This window comes from Erpetoichthys calabaricus, chromosome 14 (assembly GCF_900747795.2).
Source record: "Erpetoichthys calabaricus chromosome 14, fErpCal1.3, whole genome shotgun sequence".
Classification (NCBI taxonomy): domain Eukaryota; kingdom Metazoa; phylum Chordata; class Cladistia; order Polypteriformes; family Polypteridae; genus Erpetoichthys; species Erpetoichthys calabaricus.
This window is the reverse complement of record NC_041407.2, coordinates 35,354,521-35,376,045: the sequence shown is the minus strand read 5'-3', so window position 1 is coordinate 35,376,045 and position 21,525 is coordinate 35,354,521. Positions and strand designations below refer to the sequence as shown.

At 38.0% G+C, this 21,525-nt stretch overlaps 1 protein-coding gene across 1 annotated transcript in view; it reads right to left on the bottom strand.

Annotated features, from left to right (window-relative positions):
- LOC114643479 (E3 ubiquitin-protein ligase rnf213-alpha-like) overlaps positions 1 to 21,525 on the bottom strand; it is a 367,913-nt gene that overhangs the window by 168,120 nt on the left and 178,268 nt on the right. The window contains 5 exon segments of the mRNA XM_051918940.1: positions 466 to 561; positions 3,688 to 3,821; positions 9,573 to 13,178; positions 16,216 to 16,368; positions 20,688 to 20,875. Of these exon segments, the coding sequence (XP_051774900.1) occupies positions 466 to 561; positions 3,688 to 3,821; positions 9,573 to 13,178; positions 16,216 to 16,368; positions 20,688 to 20,875 (4,177 nt within the window).

Below are 21,525 nucleotides of genomic sequence, written 5' to 3'. Positions count from 1 at the left end.
TTTAGTCAGGAAAGGTGTTATAATTGAACCACTTCTTGGAGCCAGTATTTTTAAAGTTAATGTCTGTCATTTAAATATTTGCTAAATTACCGGAGTCTCAGTTGTTCAGACCGCCACCAAAAAAGTTTGTCCACCCTTGTTTTAAATGAGGGAGGGAAGAGTGCAGTAATCAGCTGTAGGAGATTTTGTTGGAAAAGAGGAGAGCATATATAGCTATAGGAATACATAAGGAAGTTCATATTCTTTAGGAAATATAAAATCTTAAATAAAAGTCTTATTGGTATTTTACATTAGTTAAAAAAACAATGTGCAATTTTGCAAAATGCATCAAAGTTTCAGTAACTGCTGAAACCACAAAAATTACTAGCAATGATTAACTGACAAATCTTAATTAATCAATTTTATAGATAACAACTTTTAATGAGTAGTAAAAGCTTGAGAGCAATAAAGAGAGAAAATACTCACTTTGCAGAAGCAATGAGGTTGGCACTTTGAGTACTGTTTTCAAAGTCAGACTGAATGATCAGAATTTTGTTTGAATATCCATCACAAAGAAAACACCTTTAAAGTAAGGAAAAAAATGTTTTTAAAACATCTAGTAGCAAACTTGACAAGATGTCAAGTTCACATTAAAATATAATTATATGTATTTTGCAGAGCAGTAATTAATATAATAAGTACAGACTAAAAGCACGAAAACATTAACAATAAAAAACTCTTGTTTGTGTATAGCAGACATCAACCTTTGGTAAAATATTCTGGTGTATTCACATTGTTTTGTAATAAGAAAATCAAACTACAAACAAAAAAAATCTTGTGACAGATGTCAATCACTGTATTTACAAAGAAAAACTACTGTAACTGCTCGAGTCCACATACTTCAGATCAATTTCTCTTCTGACTAATATTAGAATCCTGGCAAAAGTTCTGGCTCTAAGAAAATATAATGTGCTCCCTCAAAATATAGATGGTGTAAAAAGGTAGATATTAAATTTAAAATGTTTGTTGTTTGTTTAATATAATATATTACCCTACATTATCTGCGTTTTCAATCCAAAGTTCTCTCTTCAAAACTATGGTAAAAATTGCATTCTGAAATTGTGTTTTAAATAAAACATATTTGACAATGTTTAAAAACATAACCCACCTGCTTTTGCATTTTATAATGGAGCTAAAGGGTATCAACATGAAAAATAAGGTTTAAAACTTTCAGACTATAGTCACTTTGAAGTAGTTGAAATAGCTAAAGTTTCAATTTAAGAAAACATAACCTCTCATGTTTATGAAGCTTGATTGTAGTAACAAAAGTAAACAGGAAATAATACATTTTATTACAGATTTTTGGTACTACTCTCTTGAGGTTTGAATGCTTCTTTTTAGCTTGTCTGCTTGCCCTGCTTCGCCTAACTATATTCTGCTTATTATCCTACATTTGCAGTAGCAATGTTCTGCCATGACTTGTAATAAATGACAGATGCGCACTCAGATAATATGGATATTTTTTACTAAATGGTACCTACTTATGTACAAGTGTCTATGAGGACATTTCAACATAGGGCTGTGCGATGTCTTAAAAGTTCACATCATCATTTTAAAATTTCATCAACATTTATGATACTATAGCCAGATGGTGGGGGGTTTGAGCAATAGAGAAATGCTTGTGGATTACAAATAATTAGCTGCTCTACCCACATACTGTGGAAAGCGTCTACACTGGCTATTTGTGGGAATTGTGCAATGGTGTTTTAGCTTAGGATGCAGTAGTTTTGTATCACAGATTGCTGCAACTCTGCACATGTAGTGGTATTCAGTAATGTTATTATAACTATTCAAAAGTAATTTATTGCTAGTTCATTTAAAATTACTACAAATCATGATACTATATTAGCACAAAACTCTAAACTCTGCCTTACTGTAAAATGTCTACCAACAGGAAACTAGAGGTTTTTGGCATTTCATTTAGGAAACTAGAGGTTAGTAATTACTTTTACTCACTCAAACACAATATCCTCAATTGTTCTCTTTCTGCCACCTTTTTAAAAAAAAAAAAAAAAAAAAAAGGAAATTGGCATGCATTAAAAAGAAAAGTACCTATTTATGGTTGCTAGTGGCTTGGCTATAGCACAAACTGTCTTTTCTTATCATGTGTGCAAACAACATGCTGCAAAAAGCCCATAAAACAGTGTTGATTGATATTGTAAGATTGTAATATGCATGCACAAGGACAACGGGGCTGGCTTTTTAAAAAATGTTAGGCACTGCATTGATAAACGGATTACACTATGTATTTCAGAGTTATTATTTTGTATACGATTACATTCCTATTCTCACAACCCTCCATGTGGAAAGAGGAGAAAGGAGGACATGTATTGTGGAAATAAAAAAATAGTTTTATTCTTCTTTAAAGTTACAAAAAAGGAATAATGTCTTTTAAGCTTTAAGTAAATAAATGAGCCTTAATTATATACAACCCTGTCTGCCATTTCTTCATTGTTATGGCCATGGAGAATGCCCTCACAGTTGCTCAGGTGTTTTATTCGGCCCCAAAGCATGCCGTCTCACTATCATGACTTGCATACTTTTGCTCCTTTAACTCCCGTTCATTACTTGTTGACCCTTCCAATTTCCACAGCCTGCATCGGCTTCCATTTTCAATTGTTTTGTCTGTTTGGATAGAGAGCCACACAGGGCCCTCTTCTGTGAACAACGTTGGTTACAAGGAGCCCAGTGAGCTCAGGCCTCAATTTCTTTCAGTGATTTTAATTTGCATTTGCTGATGTATGCTGACCACTGACCTTCATACTGGCTGAGTGAAAAACAAATTCTGATTTAGCCACTTAAGCTTACAGATGTGCCACTTCACAGCCTAGACATTACAGTATCTGCCCTCAAGCATTGCCTTAACTGGAAACAAAATACTAGCAGTACTCTGCTCAGTCACCGTCTTGTTCCTGCTCCCAATTCATTATTACTGTTACACAATGGGGCAGGGGGGCAGACCCTTGTTGCAGAGCAGGTATATGATATTGAAGGAGGGGTGGATCCTTTGAAGCTTCGAGCACTGCTGGTAGGGGCCCACTTCAAGCACTTGGATTTTGTGAGCACCAAAGCGGCTCTTCCCAATGCACTGATCAGGCTTCCTTCCCTCAACTACAGTGCATTCCTGCTAAACTACATTTTGCTAAGCATGGGAATGTCACCCTCCTTCTGCTCCCAAAATGCCTGACCACTTTCTTGAGAGGTGTGCAAAAAACAAAGTAACAACTGTAGTAGTTTGGCCCTTTGAGGAAATTACTGCAAATGTTAGCAGCCAATCGATGATGCTTATTTACACAGATGGATGTGCTCTGTCAATCGGAAATTGACAATACCATCTACCATTGGGTCAGCCCTAATTTAACAGGCATGTTTTCTTGTTGGAGATCATCAGTCCAGCCAACATTTAGACCTATTCTGCAAACCAAGAAAGCTGAACAGCAAGGAATTCAACAACATACAAGAAACTTCCTGTTGCACTATAGACTTCTTTTTGATAATGATATGTGCTTCTTTTACAACTGTTTCCTTCAAGAAGCTAAAGGTCAAGTTAAGCAATGTTTTTTCACATTTCTGAGCAGCAATTACAGATTTGTTTTCTAATTAAATGTCAATTTTTGAGACACCCCAAATCAATGCCTTTTAACATACCTAATTTTTCTTAAAAACGAGTGTTCTGTATCAAATTGCTGCAGTGAGAGCAACTCTATTTTGTACTTGGCACCAATTTCTCTTCCCAAGGTCTCAACATCACATGCTGTAAGAAGTCTTGAAAAAGTAGTAACCTATGAAAAGCAAAAATCATGGTTTATTATAAATATTTTAAGAAATGCACTAGTTTATCACTGGACCCTTGTTATTGATTGAACCAGCACAAGAACAATGATTTAAGGTAATTGGTTAAAAAATATAATTTCTTCACTTTGGGGCCCTTTTTTATTTAACATTGTATTATATTAGACATTTTAAGAATATTAACCACAAAATATGCATCAATATAGATTATCAGAGGGGGCAAATACATTTCTTGGGCACTGATATCAAATCAATAATAAATTTAATAACACTGTCAAACTTGCCTAATCCAAATGCTTTATAAAATTGCAAGTTAACTTTTATATACTATATGCTGTATTAAAAGATATTTTTCTAAATTTACCTAGCAAGTACTACTCCAAGCATACATCAATGGGTAAATTTTAAGCAGTATACAGTAATCCCTCGCTATATCGCACTTCGACTTTCGCGGCTTCACTCTATCGCAGATTTTATATGTAAGCATATTTAAATATACAGTATATCGCGGATTTTTTGCTGGTTCGCGGATTTCTGCAGACAATGGGTCTTTTAATTTCTGGTACACGCTTCCTCAGTTGGTTTGCCCAGTTGATTTCATACAAGGGACGCTATTGGCAGATGGCTGAGAAGCTACCCAAACACAGCGCGTATTATGTATTAAATAAAACTTCTCAAATATATTGTGAGCACGGGGGCTGTTCGCACCCCTAGAGGACACGGCCGCTCCTCAAAAAACGCTGAAAGATTATCTTCACAGTGCTCCCTTCTTTGCTGGGCTTACATGTGGCTGCTTTGCAAGCGATATGCTTCCCGCATGGTGCTTCGCATACTTAAAAGATCAAACAGCACATATTGATTTTTGATTGTTTGCTTTCCTCTCTCTCTCTCTCTGACATTCTCTACTCCTGAAGGAGGGGGTGTGAGCAGAGGGGCTGTTCGCATACTGGCCTACAGGATACTGACGCTCCTCTAAAAAATGCAGAAAAATGCTTGCTCCCTTCCTTGCAGCTACTTTGTCCGGCGGTGCTTCGCATACTTAAAAGCCAAACAGCCCTATTGATTTTTGACCGTTTGCTTTTTTCTCTCTCTCTCTGACGCGCACTCCTTTGAAGAGGAAGATATGTTTGCATTCTTTTAATTGTGAGACGGAACTGTCATCTCTGTCTTGTCATGGAGCACAGTTTAAACTTTTGAAAAAGAGACAAATGTTTGTTTGCAGTGTTTGAATAACATCCCTGTCTCTCTACAACCTCCTGTGTTTCTGTGCAAATCTGTGACCCAAGCATGACAATATAAAAATAACCATATAAACATATGGTTTCTACTTTGCGGATTTTCACTTTTCGCGGGGGGGTCTGGAACACAACCCCCGCGATGGAGGAGGGATTAATGTATTAATGTGTAACTGCTGCTAAATCTGATAGTGATTTTTGTTCATTTGATTACTTTATACACTGACTTTAACAGAAATAAGAAAACTAGTATAATGAAAAGTAAATTTACTGTTCTCTAGTACTGACAGTGTATCAGATTTAGAAAACACAAGCTGAAGGATCAGAGTAAACCTGTGGTATGACTAAACATGAGTGACCATTTCTAGAATGATCAATTTTTATTTATTTTTTTACTTTATTGTTCTATCATGATCAAAACAGTTACTAATTTAAAATGATTAAGGGATTTAAAATGTACCGTAAAGTGAAATAAAGTAAATTTGAACTGGACTCTTGAGCATATGCTGACCTGACAGTTACAGTATTAAGAATTTATTTCTTTTCATTGAAACACATTTTTAAGGCAGAAACATTCTTTTACATTATCTATACAGTAATCCCTCACTTATCGCGGGAGATAGGTTCCAAGGCCGACCGCGATAACTGAATTTCCGCGAAGTAGGGACACTATATTTATTTAATTATTTAACGTGTATTTGGACGTTTTTAAACCCTCCCTGTATTGTTTACAACCCACCGTTTACTCTATTAAAAACAGGGACAACTGCTAAGCAATATGAAATCGGTAGATAAGTTTACACTTACTGTATAGCGAAGTACACGTAGCAGCTTGTAGGCGGTCATGACATCGTCGACCTTGTTGCAAAGATTCCTAAAGGAGATTCCATCCAGACTACTGCCTTATCACGCCCACTTGCAACTCGTTTTGCACCCTGGTTAAAGGACACTGCGGCCGTAGATCTTACATGCTTTTCCTCCTTTTTAAATAAAAAGAATCGATGTCCTGCAGCGGTGTAGCTGTTCCCTTCCTTCAACATATCCAAAACTTTTACCTTTTCTGCAATCATTTGCATCTTCTGTTGGTGCTTGGACACGGCCCCTGAAGCATTAGCACGTTAATGATGAATGAGTGAGACGAGACTTCCTGGTTAATGCAACACTCCGTTGCTGAGCCAATCAGCAGCACACAGGAACTTAACTGCGTGCTCTGATTGGGTAGCTTCTCAGCCATCCGCCAATAGCATCTCTTGTATGAAATCAACTGGGCAAACCAACTGAGGAAGCAAGTAAAAAGACCCATTGTCCGCAGAAACCCGCGAAGCAGCGAAAAATCCGCGTTATGTATTTAGATATGCTTACATATAAAATCCGCGAAGTCATGAATCCGCGAAAAGTGAACCACGAAGTAGCGAGGGATTACTGTATATATAATTCACTAAGCCAGGAGACAAGTAGCCGACCATGGAAAGCACGCCGGAAGGGGCGTGGATTCACTAAACCGCCGACAAGTAAGACACCAATGGCGCACGCAGGAAGGAGCCACGCCCACCAACTCTTAGACCATTGGGTACGACGAAAAAATCACAGTCACGCCCACCAACTCGGACGCGACGCCTCGAAAAACATGCCGTCATTTCTGTTTGTCTGTGCCACAGTCCACTTGCAGCTCTGAGCCACGTTGACTTTTCATTAGTCAACCTCAGTGGAATCTTGGTTGACACAGAGGCAGCGCGAGAGAGAGAGCCGCGCTCACACACAGGCAGCGACAGAGGCACACACAGAGCCAGCGCCAGAGAGACAGAGGCACACACACACACACACACACACACACACACACACACACACACACACAGAGGCAACGGCAGAGAGAGACAGAGGCATACACAGGCAGTGCGAGAGAAACGCGCACACACACACAGAGGCAACGCCAGAGAGAGAGACAAGCGCACACACAGGCAGCACGCGAGAGAAAGCCACGCACACACACAGAGGCAGCGCCACAGAGAGACAGAGGCACACACAGGCAGCGCAAGAGAGAGCCGCGCAATCCTTTAAAACTGAAGTTAAAACACAATGAAGGAAGCAGTCTTTAAAAGCCAATAAGCCCTGTGCCTCTTTTTCATTAGCGTCTCACCTGCTTCAGGCCCTGCAACAGTCGAGACGCTCTCTCTGCAGCTGACCTTCTCTGTGCCTGACTCCACTACTGTCAGTCGCCTGATTAAAAATGGCCTTTTGAATGTGAGCTATGGACCCGCTATACCACAGGAACACATTGCCTTCGAGCCTGCTCTCGCTCACTCTAACGTACCGGCTTTCTCTCTCTCCTCACTCGCTCACACACTGCGCAGGGGAGAAATGCCCGAAGCACGAGTCTACCCTGAAACCGTTTCAGCCACACTTCCACGCCCCTCGCTACACTGTGAGTGCGATGATTACTTATTTAAAAATGGGCTTTTGAAGGGGAGCTGTGGACCCGCTACACCACAGGATCAACTGTGACATTGCCTTCACATTGTTTTCCTTTTATTTATAATCCTGTTAAGCAGATCAGACACCCAGGCAAACAACACTAAATAATCAGTAACTCCAACTACTTTGCCCGCTCCCACTCCTCACCTGAGTCGGTTTCGTCTCTGTTCAGCAGTGTTTGCCAAACTCGGTCCTGGTGAACCCCTGTGGCTGCAGGGTTTTGTTCCAACCAGAATCCTAATCATTAATGCCGGTGAAACTAATCCGGGATAAGTCGGTTTTTCAAACGCAGCCGTGTAGCAGATTAGTCTAGCAAGATGTAATAATCCGAGATGAATGCGCGCCCTCGCGCTGAGTGAAAAGCCAATATATATTGAGTCTACAAAACATGATCACCAAGTCTTTGATAGGCTGCAACAAAATGATGAAAGAACGGGCGCATTTTTTTCACACAAGCTGAGTGGGTGGGTGTTAGTTAGTTAATTAGCAACTCGAAGGATTTTAAGATATAATATACACAAGAGGTAACACTGCAAAAGCGGCCCAAACCAGAAAAGACAGCTGGCAAAAAGTGGCTGACAAATTAAACGCGTGTGCATTGTACTTACTGAAAGCAGCGTTACGGATTTTCCAAATGTTCATTTTTTCCCCTCTGCTTAAAAAACATTGAAAAAGCGGCGCGGATTGGTTTGCAGCATGTAAAACAGTTTGTTTGTCGCGGATAATTTGCTATCCACACAGGGACAAACCGGGAAGCGAACCCACAATCTTCCACTGTCTCCTTACTGCAAAGCAGCCGTACTACTACAGCGCCTCAAGGCAGTTAAAGAATGCACCGGGCCACATGTTCATTTTTTCCCCTGTGCTTAAAAGACATTAAAAAACTGTTTCTCAACTGTGACTCCCGAACAACTCAGTACGCGAAAAGCGGCCAGAATCGCAAACAACAATGAAAACTCTACGTCACTCACAGGTAGTGATGGGCCGCTCGATACTAAGGTTTCGACACTGTGTCGAGCTTTCGAAGCACTGCAGATTTTAATAATTGATCGAATAATGACATCTGTGATTTAAGGATTTCACATTTTCTTTCTCAAATGTGCTTACCTATATCATGGCAAAGTACAGGGATAAAACTTTATTTTCTGTCTACTCCGTTTTAATTAAGACAGACCAAAGAAAACATTTAAGGCTATTAAATGTGATCTCAAGAAAAGATCAGGGTTAATTATAATACTAATAACAGGAGCGATTATAATGATACAGTGCAAAAGTAAATACTAACTGAAAGAGCCGGGAATGCATGAGGTGAGGCGTCTTATTTTGTTTAACTCTTGCTATCGTATAGTGCATTCTGCCTGTCGGCGTTAGTTATATTTATATTTTTTAGACATCAGACACTAGAAGCTGCTGACGAACCCTTCTCTTCGTTGTCAGTCTGTAGCTACGAAAAAATAAAAGCAATACGACTTTTAACAGACGTCATTGAAGTGTATCATAAGTTTCTGTAACGTTAATGAAAATGGCCAGGAGGTGTCACGAGAGAGGCGAGTGTCAAATGCTTCGAAGCTTCGATACGATTTCCGACACAATTGCTTCAAACGTGTTGATGCTTCGCAAGGCTTCACCCCGCCCATCACTACTCACAGGTTACTGAACAAGAAATCAGCAGACTAGCATGACGGATGGGGCGTAATGGGCGTCCTTCCCCTCTCCTCCGGATTTTTCAAATGTTAATTTTATCCCTGTGCTTAAAAATCATTAAAAAAGCGGCCTGATTATGCGGCGTATGGTACGCCGCGGGTTGGCTAGTTAACAAAAATTACTTTAAAGCCAAAAAATATCAGTAATAAACAATAGCAGAGCTTTACAAACTAAAAACAGGTATACAATATATCTGTGTTATATCTAAAATAAAAATATTTCATAAAACAGTTTAATAGAAAAATACCGGAGCAAAGGGAAAAACAGAAATAACAAACAAAAGAAATAAACACCAAAATATCAGAAGAAAGAAGGAACAAGAATACTTACCTCACAGAATACTGTTTGACAGCAATCCTTCTGCTTTTCATGTGAAATAAGAAAGTCAGCCAGGCAGCTGTGCTTCCGAACTTCAAAGTATTCCTTTAGCCAATGTTCTGCCTCCACATTTGACAAAGCAGTGCAGCTTAACCTCACTACAGAATCAGGTGTAGCACAGTTTAACAGAATGCTTTTAGCCTCTTCCAATACTTGTCTTATCAATTCAAAACCTTCCAAATTTCCCTTAAGTCGTTGAGCCAATTGTAAAACTACTGACGCGCAAGTGTCTGAATGATAGCCAATGAAGACATCCGATGGGCTATAGGCCTGTTTTTCTAATATGCCGACATGCTGATTATCAACATGAACAAAAACATTCACCCAACTCTCTAACTCCTGGACAATCCTTTTCTGGTTGTTTTTAAGAACTGTATTGATATCAAGGTAATGTTTTTCAAGCCTGTTAATAAGAGGGATAGGGAACTGCTTATAGACAACATCTTTCTCCTCAATGACAATAAGACGAAAGTCCTTGTGCACTCGACATTTAACACGATGCGTGCCCAGTCCCAAATCCACATACTTTTGTCCACCGAGGCACACATAATACTGATTAAGGGCATCATAAAGGCTTTCATACAGATTTTGAAGGTTCAGTAGAACAATCGTTTGGCCTGTTTCCATGCAGATCTTTACACGGTTGATATTGCGGCAAATCTGGGTATATTCTTGATCTTTCGGAAAGCTGGACCCAAAGATAATTTCAGGCTGGTTTTGATCCAAGAAATAAGTTTGCTGAAGTATCTGAAGGGCAGCATAATTTTTGGTCAAAACAAGAAGATAACGGCATTCTCCATCCTGTGTGTCCGCACAAATATTTTGTCTTATAAGTTCAACTGTGTTAATGGATTCCTGTTCAAGTTTTCTATCAAAATGTACAGTAAAGATTTCTACTGCGTTGATATCATCTCTTCCACTAAAATTTCGTAGAACTGCCACTGCAACATCCTCCACTCCTGGCTCCTGCCCAGATCCTTTTGTGTTAGCAAATATCATTTTTATCAAGCTGTAATAATCCCGGAGTCCAAAAAATTCTTTATTTCGCTTGTTACAGATTTGTAAATAGGCTCTTGCAAAAATTTTAAAGAAGCCTTGTACTTTCATAAGTATCATTGGGTCTGAAGAACAGATCCCTTTAGCACTTTCTATTAATTCTCGCTCATCTGGATCCCCACGAGAAACAAAAATACCACGGTTCATCTTGGCTGGATCTAAAGCCCAGTTAGATATGCCAATAAAGCCTACTTTTTTATGGGGGAGAGGCTCATCATCAATGCACCCTTCTTCTAGAAGTGGATGTAAGGTCTTCAAAGGCATCTTGGGTGAATCTTCAGCTAAGCCAATTTCATCCAAGACAACCACAGAAATGTACTCATTCAAATTTTTACCTTCTTGGAACCGAGCACATTGTTTGAAAGTGTTAATAATGCCCTCAGGCGTGGAGTGAGGACTACACTGGAAAGACACAAGGTGGATCTGCTTTAGTTGCTTGTATAAATCAGAGTGTGCTGCCTGGCCTTGCATTGCATCTGCCACTAACGTTTTGGCTAAGGACTTGGAGCTACCAGGTTTGCCTACTAAAAAGAGTGGGATACGCAGCTCAATGCAGATTACCATCATAAAAACATTTTCTTTCAATGCATTGTTTCGAGCAATTGTCTTTCCCAAAGGAACACCATTAAGAAGAAGATCTTGCATGAGTAAGATTTCTTTTAAAACCTTAGCTGGACGGTAAGGTTCAGGCAGATGCACACAAATTTTCTTTCTGTAAGAGTCCTTTTTTTCCAAACAGGCATGATAGCAAATTCCTACTGCCATTACCAGTGACCAGATGATTGGATCTCTTTCTTGTGGTTTATTTCTGCCTTGAGAAATTTTACTGAGAAAAGCATTTAGCTCTTTAAGCAGCATCACATGATTCTTAAAGAACCATTCAAAAACAGCCATGCATCGTTCCACGTCCCTCAAACTGACAAAGCTGCATTCATCACTTCTCTGTCTCATAAAACGCTGTGAAGTAGACAACACATCTGTTATTATTTCTGTGTAATTCTCCATTATTGAGGCAGAGTGAACCACTCTTTGTACTATTTGCTTAATATAAATTTTTTCGGTTTGGTCATTTAATTGACCAAAGTCCCAGACTAGAGGAATCATGCTTGGAGGTAATGCTTGCACTCTGTACACAAGCTGCCTCAGTGGAATAGAACCAAGCTTCTCTTCAGTTTCTTCAGCTCTGACCCTATACCCGAGGCCAGCTGACTCTAGGCGTTTAATCATCTCATCTGTATGCTTCCTGTAGGGATTACAGGCTGCTATGATCTGCAGACCTGAATTAGCAATAAGAGGATATCCTTCAGCAGTTTTGTCACAAAGAACTTCTTTAATGCTGCTTACAGCTTCAGTTGTGTTGGCCTCATCAAAAAATAAAACAGAATCAAATCCATATTTCTGCTTATTGTCAATAGAAATCAGCTCTGCTTCTCTGACCTTGGAATAAATTATTTCTGCAGATGTTCCTCCATGAACTTTCACTAGTTTTAAATTTTCAGTTGCAACGCCACTTCTTCGTAGCTCACACAGAAACTTGATAAGCCTTGTTTTCCCACATCCAGTTTCTCCCATTATGATAACAGGAATACCACATCTAAACCTCATGTGAATAGCAAGCATCTTTAATATATTGTCTGTAGTCAGTTCATAGGTTTCATCAGGGTCTAAGGGCCACTGTATCCCAAGCACATTGCAAATACGCTCTATCTTCTCACCTCTTTCAAGTTCATCAAAGTTTATGTTAAATGGAACCCTTTGAAGTTTAAGACCTTCATAGAGTTGCTGAGTCATAATGTTTTTCTTTATAATCAAGCCATTTGTGGGATTGATAGCATCAACCCCTTGTTGCTTATTTGGCTGGAGATGAAAGCCAATGAAAGTCATAGAATTATGATCATCATTGAAGAAAATGTAAGGATGCGGTTCTGATTCCCATTTCTTTCTAATACAGAAAGGGGCAAGATCTTCTTCATTAACCCCATCCCAGTTTACCTGGTTTCTTCCAGGACTCTGGTCAGAAATAATAAGGGAGGGTGTTGCAAAATCTCTAGCCATAAGAATCATAAAATCAACTACAAACATTTTAAAACCCTGTAAAGTATCACCAACAAGATTAAAATCACAGAAAACTGAGTTTTCACAATCTGCTAGCTGTAAATTCAGAAACCAAGCAAAGTTTCTCAACTCTGCCCATGATGGATCCACTATGCCACAATATATAAAAAACAACTGTAAGCACTCAACATGTGTTCCTTCAACACCATGGTAAGTAAAACTATCAAGACTGATTTGATGGTGAAATCTTTTAAGATACTGATAGGGTCTCTGAAATGCTTCACTTTTAAATTCCTTGTCATCCATTAATGGGTCTGAAAAAGAGTTATCTTGCTTATTCATATAGTTCTCTTGCTTGTTCATATCAATATCAAGTACTTCCTTTGGTGGTCTGCAAAAAATCTTTGGGAAGATATCCAAAAAATTATACTGAGCAGCACTGGATCCCTGTAAAGTTAAAAAACAAAAAGATTATCTTTGTCCCTGAGTATATGAAATGTTTTGTCAACATTCTATGTAACTTGTATGACACCCAAGCATTGAATAATACAAATTACAAAGTCAATATATTTCTGATGCATTGACAAATTTCTAAAATAATGATTACCAGGTGTTTTACACTATTTCTAATAAAAATAAATACATGTGGGAAATAATGATTGTTATAAATATAGAAGCATTAACTTAAGATTAACAGCCTTCTGCCTCCACAAGCATGCTCCAACATAAAACTGAACCTGCATTATCATCCACAGTTAAACTTCAGAGTTAAGACAGGACGATGTGTCTCAGCTGATGTCAGAGGGTACTTTTACATTTGAATTTGCATTTTATCATATTCAAGTATGTTATTTTTCTTCCCCAAGTCATATTTGGAACTTAAGTCAAGAAATGGTGACAATTTTAATTTGTTTATTTTCTGAACATCTCTGATTCCAGTGGTTGACTCCCTTTCTTGCGCAGCCAGAACCTGTTCTGAACATCACCATCCTGAACTGGATTAAACAGGTTTGGTACAAAAATGATGGCTGTATCATTATGTTTCATATATATTTATAAACTTCAGCTTTAGTAATACTATATATACCTATCACTACTAAGATTTTTTTTTTCCTAGAAACATGTCAAAATCATGCATTTCAAAACTAAATGGCAATACACTGCACTAATTTATTGTAGACTCCTCTTTCATGAAAAAGGCACAGACTGTGATGTAACATGTTGCACAGCTTCTGCTTTGGGGTTATGAGATTTTTTTTAAACTAAACACACCGGTAACTCAAAAAAGTGTGACTATATAAAAGTGAGAGTGTTGTCATATTTTGAATGGCAATATACAAATAAATCATACACACAAAAAAAATTTCCTTTACTGCAAATGATCCTTGAATACTGAATTATCCAACTAAATATCCTATCTATCAAGCCAGTCATATTATTAAATTGGCTTCAACAAACTAAACCAGTTATTTAAGACATTATACAGTCATATGAAAAAGTTGGAAACCCACTATTAATTCTTTGGATTTTTGTTTATCATTGGCTGAACTTTCAAAGTAGCAGCTTCATTTTACTATATGACATGCCTTATGGAAACAATAGTATTTCATTAGTGACATTAAGTTTATTGGATTAACAGAAAATATGCAATATGCATCATAACAAAATTAGACAGGTGCATAAATTTGGGCACCCAACAGAGATATTACATCAATACTTAGTTGAGCCTCCTTTTGCAAATATAACAGCCTCTAGACGCTGTAAACCCTATAGCCTTTGATGAGTACCTGGATTCTGGATGGAGGTATTTTTGACCATTCTTCCATACAAAATCTCTCCAGTTCAATTATATTTGATGGCTGCCGAGTATGGACAGCCTGCTTCAAAAATCCCATAGATTTTCAATGACATTCAAGTCAGGGGACTGTGATGGCCATTTCAGAACATTGTACCTGGCCTTTGTAGATATCGAACTCATCGTCTTGTTGGAATATCCAACCCCTGCGTAACTTCAACTTTGTGACTGATGCTTGAACATTATCCTGAAGAATTTGTTGATACTGGGTTGAATTCATCTGACCGTCGACTTTAACAAGGGCCCCAGTCCCTGAACTAGCCCTACAGCATGATGGAACCTCCACCAAATTTGACAGTAGGTAGCAGGTGTTTTTCTTGGAATGCGGTGTTCTTCTGCCACGCAAAGCACTTTTTGTTATGACCAAATAACTCAATTTTTGTCTCATCAGTCCAAAGCACTTTGTTCCAAAATGAATCTGGCTTGTCTAAATGAGCATTTGCATACAACAAGCGACTCTATTTGTGGCGCGAGTGCAGAAAGGGCTTCTTTCTCATCACCCTGCCATACAGATGTTCTTTGTGCAAATTATGCTGAATTGTAGAACGATGTACAGATACACCATCTGCAGCAAGATGTTCTTGCAGGTCTTTGGAGGTGATCTGTGGGTTGTATGTAAGCATTCTCACAATCCTGCGCATATGCTGCTCCTGTGTTTTTCTTGGCCTGCCAGACCTGGGTTTAACAGCAACTGTGCCTGTGGCCTTCCATTTCCTGATTACATTCCTTACAGTTGAAACTGACAGTTTAAACACCTCTGAGATAGGTTTAATACATCTTGCCTGAAGAAGGGGCCTGAGTTGCCTCAAAAGCTTGCATATTGTGATCTTTTTAGTTAGCCAATAAAAGATGTCATTTTGCTTGGCTTTTCTCTACATTCATAATGGCTAACACGGTACAACACCCTAGTACTATAGCCTTCCCCTAAACCATGAGACTGAACAATCTTTGTTTTCAGATCTTTTGAGAGTTGCTTTGAGGATCCCATGCTGTCACTCTTCAGAGGAGAGTCAAAGGGAAGTACAACTTGTAATTGACCACCTTAAATACCTTTTCTCATGATTGGACACACCTGTCTATGAAGTTTAATGCTTAACGAGCTAATCCATCCAATTTGGTGTTGTAAGTAATCAGTATTGAGCAGTTACATGCATTCAAATCAGCAAAATTACAAGGGTACCCAAATTTTTGCACAGACAGTTTTTCACATTTGATTTAATTTCATACAACTAAATACTGCTTCACTAAAAATCTTTGTTCGGAAAACACGCCAGTACTCAGATGTTCCTAGGAAATGAAAGACACACCACTGATAGATAGATAGATAGATAGATAGATAGATAGATAGATAGATAGATAGATAGATAGATAGATAGATAGATAGATAGATAGATAGATAGATAGATAGATAGATAGATAGATAGATAGATAGATAGATAGATAGATAGATAGATAGATAGATAGATGTTATCTTTTTTGTTGAAAGTAAATTATTATGCAGGCTGAGAGGGGTTCCCAAACTTTTTCATATGACTGTATATAGATTAATATAAATAAAAATGTGTCTAATCTTTTACATTAAGGCACATATTTTTCTTTCAGGAATAAATCTTGAATTGTAAAACTTACATGTCTGCTGGGTTTTTTTTGGACTTCCAGGGTTTCAAGGATTTCAACGACATATAGATGAGTTTTTCTGCATACCCACATTTGTCCTTCTGAGTCCATTAAATAATTCAGCACCATCATTTTGTAGAGAAACTCAGTTAGACCTTTTTGAACCTACATTAAACAACAAAAAAAAAAGGTTTAATTTTCTTGGAACTGAAGAGATATGCAAATAATAATCTTAATACATAATTCGCCTGCCTCCTCACTCACTCTCTCACATCCGTCCGAACCTGAATGTGCAGTCGCCTTCTGCGCACGTCCGAAGCCGAATGCGCAGTCGCCTTCTGCGCAGCTGCCCGAAAAACCTTACGAGACCAACATCCAACCCCAACATTGCAGCAGGCGGCGGATTTACGGCAGCAAAAATTCAAAGAGAACGGCGACTTCGATTAAAGCTCTAGAGGCCTGAAAGGCAATTTCGACTACAGCTCGAGGCCTAATTACACATTCTGATTCAATTACGCATTCATTCAATACACCTATATCAGGTTTGTGGTGCTTACACTTATTACTATTCCATATTGTACTGGAACATTCATCATTCAATATTATACTATAGGCCTGGAAAATTCATCAACTAACAGTACAAGCCTGTACAGTAATGAGTTATGCGGACTACAATCATTACAAAACAACTTCTTCGTTACTTATCATTTGTTCTTCATACACTGCTGACACAAACTCGTTCCCGTTTCATCTTACGTTGTCGAAACGGGCTCTTGGTCTAGTGTATAATAAAGGATATATTATAGATACAACATTAAAATAGATAAACTATTTTTGAAGCTATTCTACCACTAATTTAAAATTTATTTTACTTATTGTGTTTAAGAATATAGTTACAAGAAAACATTTGTGAACCCTTTAAAATTACCTGGATTTCTACATTAATTATTTATACATTTATTTATTATTTATAAACATTTTATGATCTTAAACTAAGTCACACTAAGGCACAAACACAATTTGCTTACACTACACACAAATATTTGTATTTTTTGTCACTACTCCTTTTCTTTCAACTATATATGATACTGTTAATGTATCTACTTCTACTGAGAATTATAAATGCTATATTTATTAAGTATTAAGTATTTGTTTAATCAATATAAGTTTGAACTATTTTCTTAAACTGAAAAACTCTACCATTTATAGGAATAATTGCATGTAAATGACTGGTGAGATTATACCCATCATCAATAAGTGTATCTGTCAAAAGAATGATACCCAGTCCATGCCACCACCTCCACCCCAAGACCAAGTTTTAGAATTAACAGTTACTTAAATGGATGGATTAAAAAATATAAGAAAAAAAAATCAGATACCTAAAAAATTATAGCATTTCTCAAAGTATGCAAAACTCATGATTAATTGCTGTCAACTTATGTAACTCAGTAGCATATTTATATTATTGTTATGCTTGTTTTCAGTTTTCCTAGTAAATAATTATTTTTCTTAGCTTTTCTACTCATATATGTGACGTGACTGACTTGAACAGTGCTGCAGTTTCCACAGCATCCCTGCATAAGGATGCACTCTGTGGTTGTATTCCAGGATGGGAGTTTTTAAAAAGTTTACTTTTTAACTAGATTGCTATGCCGCCAAAATAAGCATGTACACCATCTTTGCTTATGTATAGTTTACCTTAATGTATAGTTCACCTTAAGTACATATACAGTAAAAATATGCATTTTAACTTGCTTGGTCATAAATGCACTATTAACAATTAGGTAAAAATAACTTTTTTATGTATTTCAGGTTTTAGGCATATTTCATTATGCTTCTCATAATTTGTGAGGTTTTTTTGTATGGTTTTGAATCTGCACATACCTGGATGGATGAATGGAAACTAGGGCAGTTTGAAATGTTGGAAAATTTTGTCACATTGCCTAGAATTGTATCAGTGGAAAAGAAAGTGCTGGTAATTCTGAATACAACCAAGTACTGCTATATCTATAAGTAACATAAAACTTTTCAGTGTCTTCCATCTTTTGTCACTCACTTTTCTCCAGAACCCTTTCTTCTAAGCTAGCATACTTCAATCTTCTCCTTGAGTCTATACTTTGTGATTGCTTGGTATCTGCTCAACATACAGACTGCGCCACAAATTCTGCTTCTGTGTAATTGAGTGGTTTTCAAAATAAAAGGGCACATTGCAGGTGTTGCACTTGTGATGTTGCGTATGATCAAACAGTAATGTTTACTTGGTATGTGTCTGATGCACAGTGTCTGAACTAAAAGTCTTATCAGTGAATCATTACCTTAACAGAATTTAAAGTGATCAGCAGAATTTACAAAATAACCAATGACAGGACAATAGTTTGTTTACTGCTAGTTGCCTTAGTTGCTTGACGATGAAAAAAAGATACGGAACAAATGTTTTTACCGTATATACTCACGTATAAGTCAGGTCTTGAAACCCAAAAAAATCAATCATAAAATCAGACCCTGACTTGTGCACTCGTTCAAAAATGAGACGCTTACATATTTTATTTTTATTTTTTTACATCCTCCTGCCTCCTCCAATCTCACATTAATTTCTCAGGTGCATCGAAGTTTGTTGCAGCAGCGCAGTTACTAATTTCTTTCGCTACTTCAACGAAGTTTAATTTCAAACCAGCATCATATTTGCTTTTGATCGAACGCTCCATCATAGATAAGGGATGTTCTTACGATAAAGGCGTATGAGGGTGTGAGATACAAAAAATACAAAACTATGCAAACGTTGCTTTGGAATAGTTCGGCTATTTCCGTGTGGTCATGTAGGCACAATACATAGAGAAAAATAAAGTGTGCTCCGTGGTTACTCTCTCAGGTGGGCGTTAGCATATCATAATCTCTTGGACCAATAGCGTGACTTTTCCGCATTCGACTTATACGACCGATATTATAAAATACTAGAAATTATACGTTAAAATCAACTCTCGACTTATCCGCGGGAGAAGTTATCCACGAGTATATACGGTAATGCATTCAAATCAAATTTGCTTTTAAAACATGTTTAGAAACTGTGTACAGTAATCCCTCCTCCATCGCGGGGGTTGCGTTCCAGAGCCACCCGCGAAATAAGAAAATCCGCGAAGTAGAAACCATATGTTTATATGGTTATTTTTATATTGTCATGCTTGGGTCACAGATTTGCGCAGAAACACAGGAGGTTGTAGAGAGACAGGAACGTTATTCAAACACTGCAAACAAACATTTGTCTCTTTTTTAAAAGTTTAAACTGTGCTCCATGACAAGACAGAGATGACAGTTCCGTCTCACAATTAAAAGAATGCAAACATATTTTCCTCTTCAAAGGAGTGCCCGTCAGGAGCAGAGTCTGTCAGAAAGACAGAGAGTAAAGCAAACAAATCAATAGGGCTGTTTGCTTTTAAGTATGCGAAGCACCACGGCACAAAGCTGTTGAAGGCGGCAGCTCACACCCCCTCCGTCAGGAGCAGAGAAATAGAGAGAGAGAGAGAGAGAGAGAGAGAGAGCGCCAGAGTAAAACAAAGTCAAAAATCAATACGTGCCCTTTGAGCTTTTAAGTATGCGAAGCACCGTGCAGCATGTCCTTCAGGAAGCAGCTGCACACAGAAGGTAGAAATGTCCCTATCGTCTAGGTGTGCGAACAGCCCCCCTGCTCACACCTCCCTATGTCAGCGCAAGTGAGAGAGAGAGAGAGAGAAAGTAAGTTGGGTAGCTTCTCAGCCATCTGCCAATAGCGTCCCTTGTATGAAATCAACTGGGCAAACCAACTGAGGAAGCATGTACCAGAAATTAAAAGACCCATTGTCCGCAGAAACCCGCGAAGCAGCGAAAAATCCGCGATATATATTTAAATATGCTTACATATAAAATCCGCGATGGAGTGAAGCCGCGAAAGGCGAAGCGCGATATAGCGAGGGATCACTGTATACTAATACTTGACAAATTTATTTAAGTTTTAGAAAATTTAGAAAAAACAAATTTATTTCACAGACACTTAAATCTATCTCACTGCTACTTATATTACTGATAATTACTGGGGGGGGCGCAACTAGTCTGTTTTATAGGTTTACGGATCATTACTGTCACATGCACAGACTACAGTGAAAATTTTTTGCATTAGCTAATCAACATGTTACCACTCTACAATGCCATTAAGACTGAGTGTAACATCCTTACCTCAAAATAAACTTCATTAGCCGTAAATTATGTTTAAGAAAAAGTAAAACAAGAATTTAAACATTAATGATATGCAAAAGGTGGATCCATGACTCTGAAAACTGGCAAACTGTGCGTGTGCATAAGTATATTCAGCAATTGGTAGCTGTTTGAATTTATTTTGATATTAGTAGAAAAAGTATGTAAAATTGATATAAAGTGCAAAATTTGGTTTATACAAACACAGAATTTGTGTTATAATCACAAAACATGCATAAAGGCACCTAAGGATTACTTACTGAAGAAGTGACATCAAAATGGAAAATCATTGGTTTCTTCTTGGAAGAGATACTTAACACAGGTAATATGGACTGAACTATTTTGTTTTCATCAACCTTTGGTTCAGTCAGTCTAATACATTTCAAATCAACTTCACTTTTTTCCTCCTGTAGACTTTCAAAAAGTCTGTGAATATACAGGGATTTTCCTATTGAGGAAACAAAGAAAAATGTCAAAATGTCTTAAACCTTTATACATAACAATTTTTTTACATTAAATCTTTAATAATAAAATATCGACTCTTTCAGGGCAGATGTTGACTTTTGTCAAAAGGAGGGGTTGACAGTGGTACTCAACTGCAAATGGTGACAAAACCCACTGTTATGTTTTATTTGGACTCTCTTTGCTAGAAGGAAAGTTAGCTTCATTGGTTTGACCGAGATCCCCTGCACTTGCACAAGTAGAGAGGAACAAACAACAGAAAAAATGGCATCAGAATCTGGCGAAAGATTAAAGCGAATGCGTAAAGCAACATACTCCATGGACGACATTTTGCATATTACCACTGAATTGGAAAACGAATGTGAGGTACCAGCATCAGCTGATTGGTCTCCAGCTGATTAATCCCTAGCTAAAAGTGGTGCTGAACAGGCTCACATAACTGACGATCCTAATGCAACATTGGCCTGGGAGGACCGCCATTTACAATGACAAGAGGTACAACCAGATTGTGATGTACTGTGACAGCAACTGCTGCCCCCACCACACAAAGACAGCCTGGCAGCCAGCCTGCTGCGCATTCCTGGCGCAATGGTGGCCACAGCATGCAGCAACAGACATTTAATGTTAGTTTTTGTG